At 36.7% G+C, this 16,579-nt stretch overlaps 2 protein-coding genes across 9 annotated transcripts in view; both read left to right on the top strand.

Annotated features, from left to right (window-relative positions):
- The window catches only part of mtif2 (mitochondrial translational initiation factor 2), a 20,127-nt gene extending 4,095 nt beyond the window's left edge, over positions 1 to 16,032 (top strand). The window contains exons 4-15 of one of the 3 annotated variants that reach the window (XR_015492790.1): positions 943 to 1,114; positions 1,455 to 1,615; positions 2,212 to 2,388; positions 5,397 to 5,536; positions 5,815 to 5,939; positions 7,302 to 8,338; positions 8,544 to 8,748; positions 9,666 to 10,340; positions 11,286 to 11,426; positions 12,025 to 12,189; positions 15,420 to 15,560; positions 15,653 to 16,032. Coding sequence is in view for 1 of the 3 variants with exons in the window: in NM_001089324.1 (NP_001082793.1) it covers positions 943 to 1,114; positions 1,455 to 1,615; positions 2,212 to 2,388; positions 5,397 to 5,536; positions 5,815 to 5,939; positions 7,302 to 7,506; positions 10,088 to 10,340; positions 11,286 to 11,426; positions 12,025 to 12,189; positions 15,420 to 15,560; positions 15,653 to 15,825 (1,853 nt within the window). In the remaining 2 variants the exon portion in view is untranslated. 3 annotated transcript variants of the gene reach the window in all.
- The window catches only part of ccdc88aa (coiled-coil and HOOK domain protein 88a), a 177,407-nt gene that overhangs the window by 55,426 nt on the left and 105,402 nt on the right, over positions 1 to 16,579 (top strand). The window lies entirely within an intron of this gene.

The following is a 16,579-nucleotide window of genomic DNA, read 5'->3' as shown; positions in this document are numbered from 1 at the left end:
TTTAAGCTTTAAGAACTTTACTTTAATATCAACTTTAAAAGGTTTTTGTATGTCTGTATGTGGTGTAAAACTATGGAACAGTCTAGATCAGACTCTAAAACAATGTCAGGATATTAATCAATTTAAAAAACTGTATAAACATAATAATAAAGGAATATAATGATGAAGGTGATTGAAAAAGGATAAAAAGAGAAAGGTGTGATGAAATTTTAATTAATGGCTATTTGCAGTACAATGTTGTTGTTGTTGTTGTTGTTGTTGTTTTCTTTTTCTATTTGCAGTACTATGTATTTTTTCTTTTTTTTTCTTTAGGCCTATGTTACAAAATGAAAAGGTACAAATAGAATCAAACATATTATTTATCAAAGATGCCAAAAGGATAAAATATGTTTAATGTAAAAAAGAAGAGATCAGTAAAAGAATAAATAAGTTTAAGTAATAAACGACTGATGTATGTGGTAATGGGGTGGGAGAATAATAAGTTTATGCTTCATCCCGCTCCATTTTCCACCATGTTTATATGTATTTTTTTGTTAATGATATTTTGTGTATGTTTTTGTTCAAAAATAAATAAATAAAATCAAAATCAAGCTGAATATTAGTATCTTGAAAAATATCTAGTAAAATATTATTTACTGTCATCATGGCAAAGATAAAATTAGAGTTATTAGAAAATGAGTTATTAAAACTCTTATGTTTAGAAATGTGTTGCAAAAAATCTTACCTTCATTAAACAAAAATTGGGGAAAAATATACAGGGGGGCTAATAGTTCTCACTTCAACTGTATATTATGTAAATCACTTTAATCATGATTAATCGTTTGACAGTACTAAACAATATGACAATACGGTAAAAATAAAATGAAAAGCACAAATTTAAAACTATGAGTAAATACAACAATGGCTTCTCAGTTACACTACAGTAACACTGTCCCTCTGTAGATCACATCTATGAGGCCCTGCTGAACACAGAGGTGGATCTGGATGAGTTGGAGCCCGACACAATGCTGGAGGAGAAATGGATTAAAGAGGCAGTCAAGAGGTCAGGGATGAAATACAGATGGGCAAAGCTGGTGGAAACCAAAGTCAGAGAAAACAAAGATATCCAGAGACAGTGAGTGTCATTTCAATAATACAGCTGCCTTAAAGGGACAGCTCACTCAAAGATGACAATTTACTCACAGTCGAGAGGTTTGTTCAAAACCTTCATGAGTTGAAAACACGCCTCAAGTGGCTCTAAAGCTTTATGAGTTTCTTTTTTTTTTCTGTTGAACAAAAAAAGTAGATATTTTTAAAAATGCTGGAAACCTGTAACCATTGACTTCCTTATTATTTGTTTCTAAGAAAGTCAATGATTACAGGTTTTCAGCTTTCTTCAGAATACAGAAAAAAAATACACTTATAAAGGTTTATAACCATTTAAGGGTGAGTAAACCATTCTAAATTGTTTTCAGACCTCCTCCAGATCCGGCTCAGTTGGTCACTCGGGCTCCAGTGGTGACCATCATGGGCCATATAGACCATGGAAAGACCACCCTGCTGGACAGTCTGAGGAAGAGCCAGATTGTGGCACAGGAGGCTGGCGGCATCACACAACACATCGGAGCCTTTCGGGGTATCAGACTTCTCAATAGATCCATTGCATATTAGATTTTTTTGCTTAAAAGGGACTAAAAATTCAGTCCCTCTTTATATTAAGTGTCCTTAACTACTATATACCTACTTCAAAATATAAATACCATGTACTTAATGTGTTCATTATGTATTGCAGAACACTTATGGTGATATGAAGGTGGGATACGGGTACGGTTAGGGAAAGTTTTGGACAGATTTAAGGGTGGGTTAAGGTGTAAGGAATCATCAGCAGTGTAATTATAAATGTAATTACAGAAATTAATTACAGATGTAATTACATGCAGGTAATTAATCCACCATAAGTACAATGTAAAAACATGTATTTACACAATAAGTACATTCTAACGATTTATTCATTGTAAGTGCATATTAGTTATGGATACTTATTATAAGTGGGATTGAAAATTCTGTCATCAATTACCCACCCTTCACTACAATTTTTTTCGGTTCAGCACAATAGAAGATATTTTGAAGAATGTTGGAAACCTGTAACCATTGACGTCCGTAGTATTGTTTTTTTCCTCCAGTGTGTATGTTTCTGATGCTAATTAAATGCCTTCTATGTCTCCTGTGCAGTGGAGCTACCTTCCGGTGAGAAGATCACCTTTCTGGACACACCTGGCCATGCAGCGTTTTCTGCCATGCGAGCGCGAGGAACAATGATCACAGATATCGTCATCCTGGTGGTCGCAGCTGATGATGGTGTGATGAAACAGACCATTGAGTCCATAGAGCTCGCCAAAAAAGCCAAAGGTAGCCTGCAGGATAAAGATGTTGATGAGAATTACAATCTCAGCAGATGTAATCATACTGTTATTTGCATGTATTTGTCTATTTGTTGAATTATGTTACATTGCATCTACATGTCAACTAATTCTCATTAGATTATAAGTAGACTGTTAGGTTAGGGTTCGTGTAAGCTGTAAAGCCTGGTTTATACTTCTGCGTCAAGTGATCGGCGTGACCCATGGCGCATGCAACGCGCATAGCTGTGCATTTATACTTCTGCGCGCTGTCTCTGTTGGCCTGCATTAACACTTCCGAAACGCTAGTTGGCAGTGAGGTATAAATGTTCCTCTGTGTCGAGTTTCTGCGCTGCTGTTTTGCTTTTCCTAAACACTTCCTGGATGTACAAGTGGCTCACACTCACTCATTTTGAGGCAGGAACCGGCGGACGTGCAACAACTTTAACTTTGATGTAAACACAAAACAAAACTTTCCATCTGGAGCTCCTTCACGGGACTCCACAATTGTAAACAATCGTTCCATCGGGCTCCCGCCATTCGCTCGGTTCTTGGTCCCGCCCAGACTCATCAGTGCTACCAAGCCGACCAATCACAGAGCTTGTGCTACGCGTCGTTGCGACGTGTAGTTACATTTTTTGAGAGGCGCACTTTAGTGACGCCGACGGCCACGGCGAAGGGCTGTGCGTCAGCACCCTAGCATATGTGTGCGTTTGACGCAGAAGTATAAATCAGCCTTAAGTTTCTTACAGTCAGTTAAGTGTCTGTTGAGGGAGCAGTATCAACATATTAAGCAGTCTACTAATACTCAAACAGACCATTGAAATAAAGTGTTACCAATAATTTTTCGTTTAAGGTCCTGTGAAGTTCCTTGAAATGTGCGTTTTTTTATTTTATTTGATGTTTGACGTAAACTTGTACATAAGGTGCATCCTAAATCGCATACTTATGCACTATTCTATGCCATTTTGTAATTTAATAGTGTAAATAGCGCGTTCACACTGAAAACTCAAAAATTATAAGTACACTTTAATTAGCCGGATGATGCACTCATTCGACCGGTAAAATGACGTGTGTAATGATGGACACTTCACACACTCAACGACCGCAGCTTTGCTCGTGTAGTGAAAGGGGTGGAGCTATATCAGGCTCATAGATATATTCACTAGATATCACATAGGGACCCTGAGCATGCGTCAATAGCGCCGCCACATTGGTACAGTGCTCCCAGGACAAATGTCCTGCAACCGCACTAGACAAGACAGTGTTATTACGTGAAGATGCGGGACTTTAGCGCTGTCTACGGGTGTAGTAACGAGCAAACAAAGAAAACAAAGCACTAAGGCAGAACATTTCATAGGTAAGATTAAGTTTTTTTAATGTTTTTGTATGTTCTGAACTTTTGTGCTATACAGTAGCGTTATTGATGAAAATGCAGTCACTTACTGCATTCACTATAAGTCAAAGTAGCTCCAACTCACACTAAATACTCGGCTTATGCAAGTTTTGTTGAATAAAATCAGCAAACAATGCAAAATAAATATATGTTATATGTATTATTGTCGGTTAGTGGACGAGTCGTTCATAACGGAGATTCATTCACAAACGAATCGCTCCCTCCGTCAGTATGAGAAGTGAAAGCAGGAGAGGAGCTGTGTTTCAGGACATGATTAGATCAGATTTAACAGGGAGGGTGGATAGTACATTTCCATACACACAAACACAAGCTTTTTATCAGGAATGCCAGTGCGATCAGTGATCCATCAATGTAGAAAAGTGATGTAAAATGATAATTTTCGTAATTAAAAAAAAAAATTGCATACTAACATCCAGGAAAACTCCCGATCATGGATATATGTGTATATGTGTATATATCTGGCTTTAAATGGCCACAGTCCTCCACTGTACCTCGGTCCCGAATTCATTTTAATGGAGCGCTACCCTGTAGTAAAATGGCGGCTCTATTGACGCATTCCTTCCAATAGACAATAACAGGCTAGGTGACATCTAATGTATATATCTATGTATCAGGCTCACATGTTGGATAACTTTATTCATTTTGGATTGTGAAAGCAAAATTCGTCTACTAGAGTGATTGTAGAGCCTCCCGATGCAGAATGCGGTAATACTCACGGCAGGTATTAATTGGTACTTTGTTCATTTATTTCACTAATTTGGCAACTGTCAAACATCACTGTGGAACGGGTTGAATTTCTGCTTAGTAAAAAAAACATTAGTTTTCCATTTTGGACGACACTACATACATATACTATGCTTTTGAGTGTGTAAGTCCATAAGTGCATATGTGCCATTTGGGATGCAGCTATTGACCTTATTCTGAAATGTGGAAGTGCGCCTGTTTTCGCGATTGTTTTAGAACTTCCGATTCAGTCGCCTATGGGAGAAATGACTATGAATAATAAACAGCAGAAAACGGTCAAACTACTTGCTCTACATACAATACGGAAATATCAGTTTGCAACATCAAACAGCAAAACTTGCCATTTTTAATGTCTAAAAATGAATGAGACCGGAAGACTCGAGCGAAAAAGATTCAAATGGCATGTTCCTGCTCGTTGGTGAAGAATAGGGTGAATAGACATAGAGTAGCTCCTCCCCTTTTAAAAAAAAGCCAATAGCATTTTAGTTTTATTACAGGTCTACCACTGGGAGTGGCTGAGCTCAAGCGCTTCAAATGAAAAGCAAATGAGAAGTGTCTTGAAGGGGGCGGGGCATGTCAGACATCGAGAGCATTCGATTGGTCAAGATTTGATGAGAAACTGAAGTATGAGATGATGTGAAAAAAACTAATTCGGACAAGGCAGAAGTGACAAACTGTAAGCTTTGGATGTTTATATCAGTTTTATATTTTCTGAATGCAAATGTTTTTCGTTATGGAGCCCACTAGCATAAAGATATCCTTGACTGAAACTAACATCTAAAAAATTCTATTTTAATTTCACAGGACCTTTAATGGCTTAATAATTAAGTGTATATTCTGTGTGTTTCGGTCTTCAGTGCCCATCATCGTCGCTGTCAATAAGTGTGATAAACCTCAGGCTGATCCTCAGCGTGTGAAACAGGAGCTTGCGGGTCATGATGTCATCTGTGAAGACCTTGGTGGAGAAATACAGGCCATCCATGTGTCTGCATTAAAGGTACAGAAACTGTATTGTGATGCAGTTCCTAGAGAAACAGAATATTAAATAAGAAAACGGTGGACGTGGCTTTTTTTTTTTTTTACTGCGAGCTGATTGTATGTAGTAAAGTAGGCATTTAATTTAGAAAAATTGGGAAAAGGGTTTGGGGAGAGGTATTACAACCTACCAGACTTTTAATTTCATGTGTACTTTTATTTTGAAATGCTATATCTCGTTAAATTCGGATTATTCTGGTATTATGAAATGGCAGCAATTTACATGTAAGTTTTATGCAGGGGGACAATTTATTGGAGCTGGCTGAAGCCACAGTGACGCTGGCAGAGGTTTTGGAGCTGAAAGGTGACCCCACAGGACTGGTAGAAGGATCAGTTATCGAGAGCCGGACGGACAAAGGCAAAGGGTGAGTTGTAAACAAGAAACACCATTATAGACCATTTCAATGTGATGTCACTGGCCTATGAATATTTCCTGCTTGTTGTCAAAATATCTGTAAGAAGAGACGATTCAATCCTAAGATAATGTTATAACAGCTATCGTAACAGTATTTATCAAATTGTGGAACTTTTTATACTCTCAGAAGCTATGGAAATTACTGTTACAGGACTATTGTTACTGTTTGCATTTCTCAAAATGGTATATAGAGGTAAGTTTTGTAAAATAATAATAACAGGGAATTTACAAATGCTGAATGATATTAAGAGTAAAGGAACTTTTACTCCTTCACAAATGTATCCCAAGTTTGACATAGAGATTATTATTTCCAACACATTTTTAAACATAAGTTTGTTTCATTTCTAATAGCTAAATGATTTCATCTCTGCCATGATAACAATACATAATATTTTCTCAAGCTTCATTTTACTGTAATGTGAATTTATGTAGTGCATTTATTGTGTATGGCCAAACAAACACCCAAAGTGCTTCACAACAATTGGTGGAGGGTCTCTCCACACCACCACCAGTGTGCAGCATCCACTTGGATGATGTGACGGCAGCCACAGGACAACGGCACCAAACACCAGCTATTGGTGGCGTGGAGAGACAGTGATGCAGCCAGTTCAGTGGATGAGGAGGATTGGGAGGCCATGATGGGTGAGAGCCGATAGAGGGAATTTGACCAATTTGTCCACTTGACGAAAAGTGCCATGGTATTTTTAATGACCACAGAAAGTCGGGACCTTGGTTAAACGTCTCATCTGGAAGATGGTGCTCAATGACAGTATGGTGTCCCTTTCACCATACTGGGGCATTGAGACTCACACAGACCACAGATTGAGCACCCCCTGCTGGCCTCACTAACACCACCTCCAACAGCAATCTAGTTTTCTCATGTGGTCTCCCATCCAGGTAACGACCAGGCTCAGCCCTGCCTAGCTTCAGTGAGTAACCGGTCTTGGGCTGCAGGGTGATATGGCTGTAAATGTAGAATTTACATTGTGTGTAACATTTATATTAATTTCAGTAATATGATTAACTAATATGCAAAGTATTATTTTCATGTCTTTTAGTAGATTAAATAAATGAGAGACTTGCTTTGTATACCAAACAAGTGGATCTAGTTAGATTTGCATTGTAAACCCTACATAAAAGTTACAGAGGGATTATATTTTTCCTTAATGTTTTACGTTTTTAGTTACTAAACTCTCATAATCGTTTTTTTTTTTACAAAATTCTGTGCAATAATAGCATATTCAGTCTGACTTTACTTAGTTATTACATAGTTCTTACTGTGTGATGAAGGTTTGTGTTTGTGTTTGCTCAGACCCGTCACCACCGCCATCATTCAGCGAGGCACTCTGAGGAAGGGCTGTACTCTGGTGGCAGGAAAGTGCTGGGCGAAGGTGCGCTTCATGTTTGATGAGAACAACCAGGCAGTGAAAGAAGCCGGACCCAGCATCGCTGTGGAGATCGTGGGCTGGAAAGATCTGCCCTCTGCTGGAGAGGAGATCCTGGAGGTGGAATCAGAGGTACTCTGCATGAGTGCTAAAGGATATATTATTCACTTGTGCAAGGCTTCACAATATATCGTTACAGCATCAGTGTGATCATTCACAATAGTCACATCGCAGGATATGCTATGTTGAGTCTGTATGGTAATTTATCATTTACGTGTGTTTTTGTTTAGTCTGCGTCAACCAAAAATGTCTTAGTATGTTGATGTACTTTCAACTCAAAACAGAATATTGAATTTGGGGTGGGGCTTTCTTTTTGTGCATCTTTAACAGCAAACTAATATGAGTGGCGCGATAGGATATTGATTCACAGTTGGAGAGGAAGCACCGCCTTCTAGTACAGGAGTCTATTATCGCTCGCTATATGGTGAATAAAACCTGCCTTCTAGTACAGGAGTCAATTATCGATCGTTATATGATGAATAAAGCCCACCTTCTAGAACATAAGCCAATTATCGATCGCTATATGGTGAATAAAGCTCGCTTTCTAGTACAGGAGCCAATTATTGATCGTTATACGGTGAATAAGGCCCGCCTTCTAGAACATGAGCCAATTATCGATCGCTATATGGAGAATAAAGCATCCCTTCTAGTACAGGAGCCAATTATCGATCGCTATATGATGAATAAAGCCCGCCTTCTAGTACAGGAGCCAATTATCGATCGCTATATGGAGAATAAAGCATCCCTTCTAGTACAGGAGCCAATTATCGATCGCTATATGGCGAATAAAGCCCGCCTTCTAGTACAGGAACCAATTATCAATCGCTATATGGTGAATAAAGCCCACCTTCTAGTACAGGAGCCAATTATTGATCGCTATATGGTGAATAAAGCCCGCCTTCTAGTATAGAAGGCAATTATCGATTTCTATATGGTGAATAAACCCCGCCTTCTAGAACATGAGCCAATTATCGCTTGTTATATGGTGAATAAAGCCCGCCTTCTTGTACAGAAGCCAATTATCGATCGATATATGGTGAATAAAGCCCGCCTTCTAGAGCATGAGCCAATTATCGATCACTATATGGTGAATAAAGCCCGCCTTGTAGTACAGGAGCCAATTATCAATCGCTATATGGTGATTAAAGCCCGCCTTCTAGTACAGAAGGCAATTATCGATTTCTATATGGTGAATAAACCCCGCCTTCTAGAACATGAGCCAATTATCGCTCGTTATATGGTGAATAAAGCCCACCTTCTTGTACAGGAGCCAATTATCGATCGATATATGGTGAATAAAGCCCGCCTTCTAGAGCATGAGCCAATTATCGATCGCTATATGGCGAATAAAGCTCGCCTTCTAGTACAGGAACCAATTATCAATCGCTATATGGTGAATAAAGCCCACCTTCTAGTACAGGAGCCAATTATTGATCGCTATATGGTGAATAAAGCCCGCCTTGTAGTACAGGAGCCAATTATCAATCGCTATATGGTGATTAAAGCCCGCCTTCTAGTACAGAAGGCAATTATCGATTTCTATATGGTGAATAAACCCCGCCTTCTAGAACATGAGCCAATTATCGCTTGTTATATGGTGAATAAAGCCCGCCTTCTTGTACAGAAGCCAATTATCGATCGATATATGGTGAATAAAGCCCGCCTTCTAGAGCATGAGCCAATTATCGATCACTATATGGTGAATAAAGCCCGCCTTGTAGTACAGGAGCCAATTATCAATCGCTATATGGTGATTAAAGCCCGCCTTCTAGTACAGAAGGCAATTATCGATTTCTATATGGTGAATAAACCCCGCCTTCTAGAACATGAGCCAATTATCGCTCGTTATATGGTGAATAAAGCCCACCTTCTTGTACAGGAGCCAATTATCGATCGATATATGGTGAATAAAGCCCGCCTTCTAGAGCATGAGCCAATTATCGATCGCTATATGGCGAATAAAGCTCGCCTTCTAGTACAGGAACCAATTATCAATCGCTATATGGTGAATAAAGCCCACCTTCTAGTACAGGAGCCAATTATTGATCGCTATATGGTGAATAAAGCCCGCCTTGTAGTACAGGAGCCAATTATCAATCGCTATATGGTGATTAAAGCCCGCCTTCTAGTACAGAAGGCAATTATCGATTTCTATATGGTGAATAAACCCCGCCTTCTAGAACATGAGCCAATTATCGATCGATATATGGTGAGTAAAGCCCGCCTTCTAGAGCATGAGCCAATTATCGATCACTATATGGCGAACAATGCACGCCTCCTAGTACAGAAGCCAGTTATTGATCAACTATTGAGTAGGGGGTGGGGCTTTCATTTTGTGCATCTTTTATAGCAAACTAATATGAGTGGCTTGATAGGATATTGATTCACAGTTGCTATGGAAATCCTCTGGTTGATGTCAACAGAAGGACCGTCACTTCAAATAAGGAAGCAAATGGTCAGACTTTAGATTGAAGGATACCAACCAGACATTTTTTTTTCAGTGGTTTAACTGGCACAGATTAATTACTCGTTTGAAGAATAACACTGTGAGCTAGTAATACAAACATTGGTTATTTAGATTTCGCTTATACTATACATTTATTTTGTATCGTAGTTATGATTAGCTAATCCCCGTACTGGTATATTTTGTCAGCAAAGGGCGCGTGAGGTGGTGGAGTGGCGGAGCTACATGGAGGAGCAGGACAAGCTGAAAGATGAGCAGCAGGTGATTGAAGCCAAGCAGAAACAGCATCATGACACTTATAAGAAGGAGAGGGAGAGCCTGGCTCATCTCAGCTGGAGACAGAGGAGAGCAGCGTTGTACAAGGCCAACAAACACAAAGGCATCCACAGACCCAGTGAGAGAACCGAAAACGAGGAGCTCACGATGCCCATCATCATTAAAGGTAAGATGATGGATTTTACTGGGGCTGTTGGCATTTTAGACAAGTCTCTTCTATATAAATACAAATGGTTAAATGGTCTACTCTGTTAGGGAACCAGCAGTTTTAACCCAAAAATGACCAGTCTGTCATCTGAAAAAGAATAATGTTTTCGCTTTGATGATTATTTTTCTTACCCCAGGCAAGTTATTTTGCTTGTTTTAAGAAAAAACTCACTCAACTATGACACATTATTTCTGAAAACACGACTTTGTTTTGCTCGTCTAGAAAATGCTTCTTGGGTTTATAAATTTTTAGATATTTGGACTAGAAACAAGACAAAAACCTATTTTTTGGAGTGTGCTACGCCCTCAAATTTGATGTTTTTCATCTGAAAAGTTTTATTTTTTCAGTGTTTTCAGTGTTTCTTTTGTTTTGCTTACTCAACCTGACTTCATCCAATGCATATTAGTGCATATTTAATGAAATAATGACCTGTTGTATGTTTAAAATCTCGTTATACAAAAATGTTTGCAATACTTTAATCAGAGTATCAGCGGGGTCTTAAAATTGATTTATTTAACTAAAACTGTTAATTAACAACTGTTTATTAAGTTAAAGGTTTGATACTGATTTGAACTTGAAGTGGCAATGAGGCCTTAAAATATTCTGAGATGGTCTTTAAAAAGTCTTAAAAAGGTATTGAAATTACCTTTAGCATTTCTGTATATACTCTGTTATATAATCAGTCATCGTGGAAGTACAGTAAGAACTATTAGTTACTCACTTGTTCTCCAGCAGTGCTGTTTCCAACATTTAAATAATAAGGAATGTTTCAATAAGTTCTTTAACATGCACTTATAAATGGATACAGTGAATCTGGAAATAATATCATTGATAATAATCTGACTCCGAATGCAGCAAGTACAAATCATGTGACTGTCTACATTTTGATTGTTTGTTTTTAAGGTGATGTCGACGGCTCAGTTGAGGCTCTTTTGAACATCCTGGAAAGCTACGATGCCGATGACCAGTGTCTGTTGGACGTGGTACATTTTGGTGTCGGTGACATCTCTGAAAAAGACATTAACCTGGCAGAGACGTTCTCAGGTGGGAATCCACAACCAACCACTGATACAGTATATAACTAAACACATATTCATTTAGATCAATAATAAATTCTCAATCAGGGAGATTATCACATTAACACATACTTCCAAAAAGAATTAGGCTGTTAGATTAACATAATTTAAAATAAGATAAAACTAGATTTCAAATAATGTGTAAAAACTAATAATCAATTAATTAATTACCCTTAAAGGGATAGTTCACATAAAAAAAAATTAAACATTTCCTCAACATTTATTTCTTTATGTCTTTAAATGCTTTATCAGGTAAAAATGGCCATTTGCCTGACTGAAGAATATTTGATATTCTGCAAAAATAAAAAATAAAAATAATATTATTTATTTCTTTTGTTAATATTTCGCCACTTGTTGGTTCATGTTTTTGACAATGAGCAGCTTTGTATTACAGTTATTCATTTTTATTTCTTTATTGTGAAATTATACACAATTAAATATATTTTTTAGACAAATATACACGGTTCTTGTTTTTTACTAATACAATTTTATGGATATTTGTTTGTCAGAATGTCAAAATTAGGATCATTTGCTTATATTCCCTCTTTATCTATTCCACTGCTCAGGCATCATATATGGGTTCAATGTCTCGGCACACAAATCGATTCAGCAGCTGGCGGAAAAGAAGGGCATTTCTCTAAGATTACACAGAGTCATCTACAAACTCTTAGATGAGCTCAAAGAAGACCTGAGCAGCAAACTTCCTCCAACCACAGAGGAAAATATACTTGGTAAGTTTAACTTTAAAGATATCGTGAGGCGTTATTTTGAAATTAGTTCATTTTGTTTGTTTATTAGTAAGTATTAGTGTTAGTTTAAAAACATTATTTCTCCAATACTGTACATTTATTGCAGAACCTCTATCCAAAGTCTGTCCAAAAATCCCAAATTTCTGCCAAACATATTAAGCATGTGTCTAAAATGTAACGTCCCTTGCTTTAACTGTTATTTTAAGCTTCCAAAGTTTGTATATTTAATATCGGAGTAAGTTTTACCACATAAGTTCAAGTGTGAGTTAGATTATAATAATACAGTGATCAAGCATGTACATCAAAACCAACTTTGCAAGTTTGGCTTGAAAGAACAGCCTCATTTTACAAGTCTCCTAGAGCAGGGCTATTCAATTAGTTTGTCATGGGGGCCGGTTCATGAAAAACATTCCAAATGAAGGGCCGGAGAGATATGACTTGCTATATGAATGATGACAAAACAGCATACAAGAGCCCATATGCTGTATATTTTTGTTTCTTAAGACACCCATGTTGGCTTTTTCTACATTAAAATGTTAATATATTGTATTTTGAAACTACATAATATCATTGCATTGTACAATAGACTTTTTTTATGTATATATATATATATATTTTTTTTTTTTACAAACATTCAAATGTTGTATTCGGAGGACAACAAAAGCAGTGCATTGCTGAAGTAGGCTTCTTCTACATTCAGACACATTTATATGTTGACTTGAATCTATTCAGCCGATTTCTTTTTCTGGCAGGGTCACTTTTAGCTTAGCTTAGCATAGTGAACTGAATCGGATTAGACCATTAGCATTTCGCTCAAAATATTTGAAATAGAGTTTTAATCAGTTTCCTGTTTCCTATATAAACTTTTTGAACAAAGTGGTAATCGTGAAAGCTCACTCTAATGTCACGTTGTTTATTTTAAACAGAATTTGCTCTGATGAGCATCACTTTTTAGCTTGTATGATTGAATAAAATTAATTCAGACTAATCCGAATTGAAGCCGTTTTAATTGAACTAGAAATACACCAGCATTCTACACTACTCTCAACCCTGCCAGAATTGCTGGAATGAAGTATTGAAGTATTACGTCTTTTATATACTCTATTCTTCATCGGTTCAGCTGCTTTGACACAATCTACATTGTAAAAAGCAATGTAGAAATTAGGGCTGCTTGATACTGGGATAAGGGCGGAGCAGTGGCGCAAAAGGTAGTGCTGTCGCCTCACAGCAAGAAGGTTGCTGATTCGAGCCTCTGCTCAGTTGGCATTTCTGTGTGGAGTTTGCATGTTCTCCCTGCGTTCGCGTGGGTTTCCTCCGGGTGCTCCGGTTTCCCCCACAGTCCAAAGACATGCGGTACAGGTGAATTGGGTAGGCTAAATTGTCCGTAGTGTATGAGTGTGTGTGTGAATGTGTGTGTGGATGTTTCCCAGAAGTGGGTTGCGGCTGGAAGGGCATTTTATAGGAAGGAGAGAGGCATGTAAAATGTAGCTTTTTAAATGTTTTTTACTATTGTTAATACATATATATTTGTTGATTAATGTGTCAGGAACAATACATTTAGCTTTCAAAGCTGTTAACTTGTTTGTGTTTCAAAATATCATCCTTTTTTAAATGTCCACTATAGTGGACACCAGGACCATCTTAATGTAATTAATGACTGCATGTTATGAGAGGCAGAACTGAAGCAGAGAGGATTCTTTATAAAATATAAGAGACTCTGATTTACAGTCTGACAATCAGACAATTAGAGAATGACAATCAGTTTTAAATCACTTTTATGTTAAATTTGTTTTGGATTAACATCACTTTTTTTTTTTTTTTTTGAGCTTGGCTCTCTTTCAGACTAAACTGTTTCAGGAATTTTAATACAAAAGGAAAATATGGCGTTTGTTTGTTTTTGTTACATTTATATTGGGTTAAAATCCATTTACAGACATATGCTGTACAGTTTTGTTGTCTGAGTGGCGGTTGTTTGGAACTAAAACGGTCCTGTGGTCCACTACAGTGGACATGCTGTAAAATTAAAAATAAAAACAAAATTTTAAAACTTTAAATTGTAGTTTTTTTTTTTTAAGCCCAAAGTATGTAGGAAATCCCAGAAAAAAAAGAAAAGAGGAGGATCTCAGGAGGATTTATATCTACCTTAGGAGCTCTAACACTGCAAAAAAAAAAGTTTTTGTCTTGTTTCTAGTCCAAATATCAAAAAATTCTTAAATCGAGAAGCATTTTCTTGACAAGCAAAAAATATGGTCTTGTTGTCAGAAATAATGCATCAAAATTAACAGAGGGTTTCCTTAGACAAGCAGAATAATCTGCCGATGGGGGAAAAAGAATCTTGAAAAAGAAAATGATTTTAAAAACATTTTGAGCGAAATGCTAATGGCCTAATCCAGTTTAATTCACTATGCTAAGCCAAGCTAAAAGTGACCCTGCCAAAACAAGAAATCATCTGAATGATTTAAAAATGGTTCAAGTTTATTGTTTAACCCTAGGAGTCTTGTCAAATGAGCCTTTTTCAATTAAAAAAGTTTTTCTTTAAGCAAGCGGTTTCGCAGTGGCATGTTTGTTTTTAAAGGGACAGTTCACCCCAAAAATGAAAATTCTTAAGGTATTTTAGATGAAATCAGAAAGCTCTCTCTCATTCTCTATAGACAGCAACAATGACAAGACGATCAAAATCCAGAAAAACATTGCCAAAACATTCCACGAACTGTAATCAGATGAAGCTCCAAGAAATTTTTATTTTTTTGTGGCAATTATGTTTAAATATGGTTCTGTTTGCTTATTTTTTTCTTCCCAGTGTCAGGGGTCTCATTTATAAAACTTTGTGTAGTAACCTTATAAAAGGTGAACTTACACCAGAATACATTTGTATTTATTTATAAAACATTTTGGCTCATAAAAGGATTTGAATCTTTCAATTAAGTCAATAGTCAAGTTAACTCTAAATAAACATGTTTAGTTTACAGCTGCACACATTCTTCTTTCAGGTTTAAAGACCACAAATTTTACGCTGGAAGTGGCCAACGTTTCCACCTGATGTGGACTATAATCTTTCAATATATTTTGCAGCCCTAATAGAATTAAGACGAAGTGAATTCTTAAAATGACTATCAAAATGCAAAGTAGATGATGATTTATTGCCACCAATTGTCTGTATGATCCACTATTCTTCTATTCATTTTTCACTTTAATGTTCTCTCATACTTCAGGCGAGGCTTCGGTTCTGGCAACATTCACTGTGACGGTTGGGAAAAAGAAGCTCGCAGTGGCTGGATGCAGAGTTCAGAAGGGCCAACTGGACAAAAAGATGAAATTCAGACTTATTCGAGGACGAGATATGATCTGGGATGGTAAACTTAATGGATCAGTACTGAATATTTCCACTGTTGTGCTTTCTTGTGGCCTCTTGTAAAACAAAAATCCATGCATTTGTTTCCTCCAGGATCTGTTACGACACTGAAACATCTGAAGGATGATGTTCTGACAGTAAAGACGGGCATGGAGTGTGGCCTTTCTCTAGATAATGAAGATCTAGAATACAAACCCGGGGATGCAATTGTTTGTTACAGTGAATCTGAGGTGAAACAGAAAATATCCTGGGATCCAGGATTTTAAAAAACTGCAACTGGCACATTGGTATACTATATTAACCAGTATACATACCTGAGGAATAGCTATAACAAATTTTCTTAAGAGCAAACCAACATAAGAGTATAGCCATGACATTTGATTTTCTTTATTTTGATTCTCCATTTTAGGACTGAACTTCAGTTAAATTGTACATAATGTATGTCATAATGTAAATAAAAAATGAGAAGACAATAATTGTGTTCAGAAATTCTTCATGAGAAAATATGATCATGAAGCAATACATCAAGACAAGTATCTTACTCTAACAAAGACTGCATTTATTTGATCATGAATACAAAAACTAATATTGTGAGAAATTATTGCAGTTTAACAGATGCTGATACTGCTGTTTCTTACACACACACACACACACACACACACACACACACATATATATATATATATATATATATATATATATATATATATATATGTGTGTGTGTGTGTGTGTGTGTGTGTGTGTATATATATATGTATGTGTATATATATATATGTATGTGTGTGTGTGTATATATATATATGTATATATACATATATATACATATATATATATATATATATATATATATATATATATATATATATATATATATATATGTATATATATATACATATATATATATATATATATATATATATATATATATATATATATATATATATACAGTTCTGTCTGGTTCTCAAATCTAATTGGCTGATAGCCGTGATATAGTTAAGTAATATCAGCACCCATACAGCC

This window comes from Danio rerio, chromosome 6 (genome assembly GCF_052040795.2).
Source record: "Danio rerio strain M-AB ecotype USA chromosome 6, GRCz13ab, whole genome shotgun sequence".
In the NCBI taxonomy this organism is placed as follows: domain Eukaryota; kingdom Metazoa; phylum Chordata; class Actinopteri; order Cypriniformes; family Danionidae; genus Danio; species Danio rerio.
Note: the sequence above shows the minus strand (reverse complement) of the source record. Positions and strands in the feature narration are given on the sequence as shown.